Below are 2356 nucleotides of genomic sequence, written 5' to 3'. Positions count from 1 at the left end.
CTAAAGGAGTCGGCAGCTCTCCTGGCTCTGCTTTTAACCACAGAGATCTGAGCCCTTTTGTCTCTTGTCTTTTCTAAAGATTCTTCACAATTTTAGCAATAAAAATGAGAATTTTTACTCCTAAAAAGAACATTCTGCAGATTAAATGGTGGAACATATCTAAAAGAAGAATTATTCTAAAGACAATAGAAACCTCTGTTCTGCAGACCACACTCTTGTGAGTAGGGGGGTCAGACATGGAGCTTTTCTGTTAAAGGTGGGTTACATCTGACATCCCTTGTGATCATCGGAGTTGTCACAAACCAGCTCCATGTTGCCACTGCAGCAGAGCAAAGCTGAGCCCTTGGCAGCAAATGGGCAGAATTCGTGCTGTTAACACCACTCTGAGCCAGCAAAAGGGAAATACAATGGTTTGGGGGGATTACTATGAAAGATGGAGTATCTTTGCTGAGAGGGGTATCTCCTAATTGTTCCCTGACTTTTCCTTTTCTGAACAGACCCTGTGCTAACGAACAGCAAATGTCCAACAGCAGCTCCCTCACCCAGTTCCTCCTCCTGGCATTGGCAGACAGGCGGGAGCTGCAGCTCCTGCACTTCTGGCTCTTCCTGGCCATCTCCCTGGCTGCCCTCCTGGCCAACGGCCTCATCCTCAGCGCCGTAGCCTGTGACCACCACCTGCACACCCCCATGGGCTTCTTCCTGCTCAACCTCTCCCTCACAGACCTGGGCTGCATCTGCACCACTGTCCCCAAAGCCATGCACAATTCCCTCTGGGACACCACAACCATCTCCTACATGGGATGTGCTGCACAGCTCTTTTTCTTTGCCGCCTTCATGTCAGCAGAGTTTTCCCTCCTCACCATCATGTGCTACGACCGCTACGTTGCCATCTGCAAACCCCTGCACTACGGGACCCTCCTGGGCAGCAGAGCTTGTGCCCACATGGCAGCAGCTGCCTGGGCCACTGGGTTTCTCATTGCTCTGCTGCACACAGCCAATACATTTTCCCTGCCCCTGTGCCAGGGCAATGCCCTGGGCCAGTTCTTCTGTGAAATCCCACACATCCTCAAGCTCTCCTGCTCACACTCAGGCTACCTCAGGGAAATTGGGCTTCTCTTGTTTACTGTCTCTTTAGGATTTGGTTGTTTCATTTTCATTGTTTTCTCCTATGTGCAGATCTTCAGGGCTGTGCTGAGGATCCCCTCTCAGCAGGGACGGCACAAAGCCTTTTCCACCTGCCTCCCTCACCTGGCCGTGGTCTCCCTGTTCCTCAGCACTGGCACATTTACCTACCTGAAGCCCCCCTCAATCTCCTCCCCATCCCTGGACCTGGGGGTGTCAGTTCTGTACTCGGTGGTTCCTCCAGCACTGAACCCCCTCATCTACAGCCTGAGGAACCAGGAGCTCAGGGACGCTCTGAGGAAAATGATGACTTGATGTTTTTGAGAAGCAAAAATGTTACTGTTTTCTGCTCCATAGCATTCAGAATGGATGGCCCAGCCTTCCTTCTTAGGTTTCTTATGGCAATAATTTGTGGGAGTTGTTCTCATTTTCTTGCAATATTGTTTTCCACAAAAAAAATATTATTCTTTATACCCTTTCTAATTCATTGTCTCCTATTGAATTTGATTCTGATACTGCCTAGATGAGGAATTGTAATTTATGCATTTCAAAAACCTAATTCTCTTGCAGAAAATTTTTGGTTGAAATCCTTCATCGGGGACCTTTGAAGTAGCAGGGACTGTCCCTGTGTGCAGACGTGGCAGCCAGCATGAGAATCAAGAAGTGAAAGGTCTGAGAAAAGTCTAAGATGACCTTGTGTTGTTTTCTCTAGGCTGTGATTTACTGCCCAGAAACGAGCTCAGCTATTCTGTTTGCATTCTTACCATATGAGGGTGTGTAAAGGAGTTCCTTGAAACTCCAAGGTCTGTGTGTGTGCTGTGTTAACAGGCCGGCCTGAGTGAGTGATGAATGTGTGACTTGCAGCTGTGCTCTGTCTTGATTTGCTTAACCACTCCCAGGTAAATGTGAATCATAGAAAAACCCTGAGTGATGGATAATAAAGTGATTTCTGTCCACCAAGTCAGGAGTCCATAGCCTTCATTCCATCTGTAAATGGCACCAGAACATTCCATCTATACAGTTGCAGAGAGAAAAGGAGTTCCAGCACAGCAGCACTGCCAGGGAGAATGACTTTTCTGAGCTGCTCTCTTTCGATTTCCACGCTCTCCTTCTGCACCCATGTGTAAGACCTGAGTGGTTTGATGTTGGGGTGTAGACATGTACAAGAACTAATAGTTTTTGCAACAAAATATGTCATAGAAAATTACCGTGTGCAATTTACAGAAATCAGCCA

The 2356-nt window shown here is 47.6% G+C and overlaps 1 protein-coding gene across 1 annotated transcript; it reads left to right on the top strand.

Moving 5' to 3' along the window:
- The first annotated feature begins 510 nt into the window (after positions 1-510).
- Positions 511-1437, top strand: LOC116781535 (olfactory receptor 14J1-like). The gene has a single exon (XM_032677198.1). It carries the CDS (start codon positions 520-522, stop codon positions 1435-1437), a length of 918 nt encoding a protein of 305 aa, XP_032533089.1. The 5' UTR covers positions 511-519.
- The last annotated feature ends 919 nt before the right edge of the window (positions 1438-2356 follow it).

Source organism: Chiroxiphia lanceolata (genome assembly GCF_009829145.1).
Source record: "Chiroxiphia lanceolata isolate bChiLan1 chromosome W unlocalized genomic scaffold, bChiLan1.pri scaffold_51_arrow_ctg1, whole genome shotgun sequence".
Lineage (NCBI taxonomy): Eukaryota > Metazoa > Chordata > Aves > Passeriformes > Pipridae > Chiroxiphia > Chiroxiphia lanceolata.
The sequence above is the reverse complement of the archived record's forward strand: the minus strand, read 5'-3'. Positions and strand labels throughout refer to the sequence as shown.

Coding starts and splice junctions, on each gene's coding strand:
- LOC116781535 (XM_032677198.1), top strand. CDS start 520: ATGTCCAACAGCAGCTCCCTCACCCAGTTCCTCCTCCTGGCATTGGCA.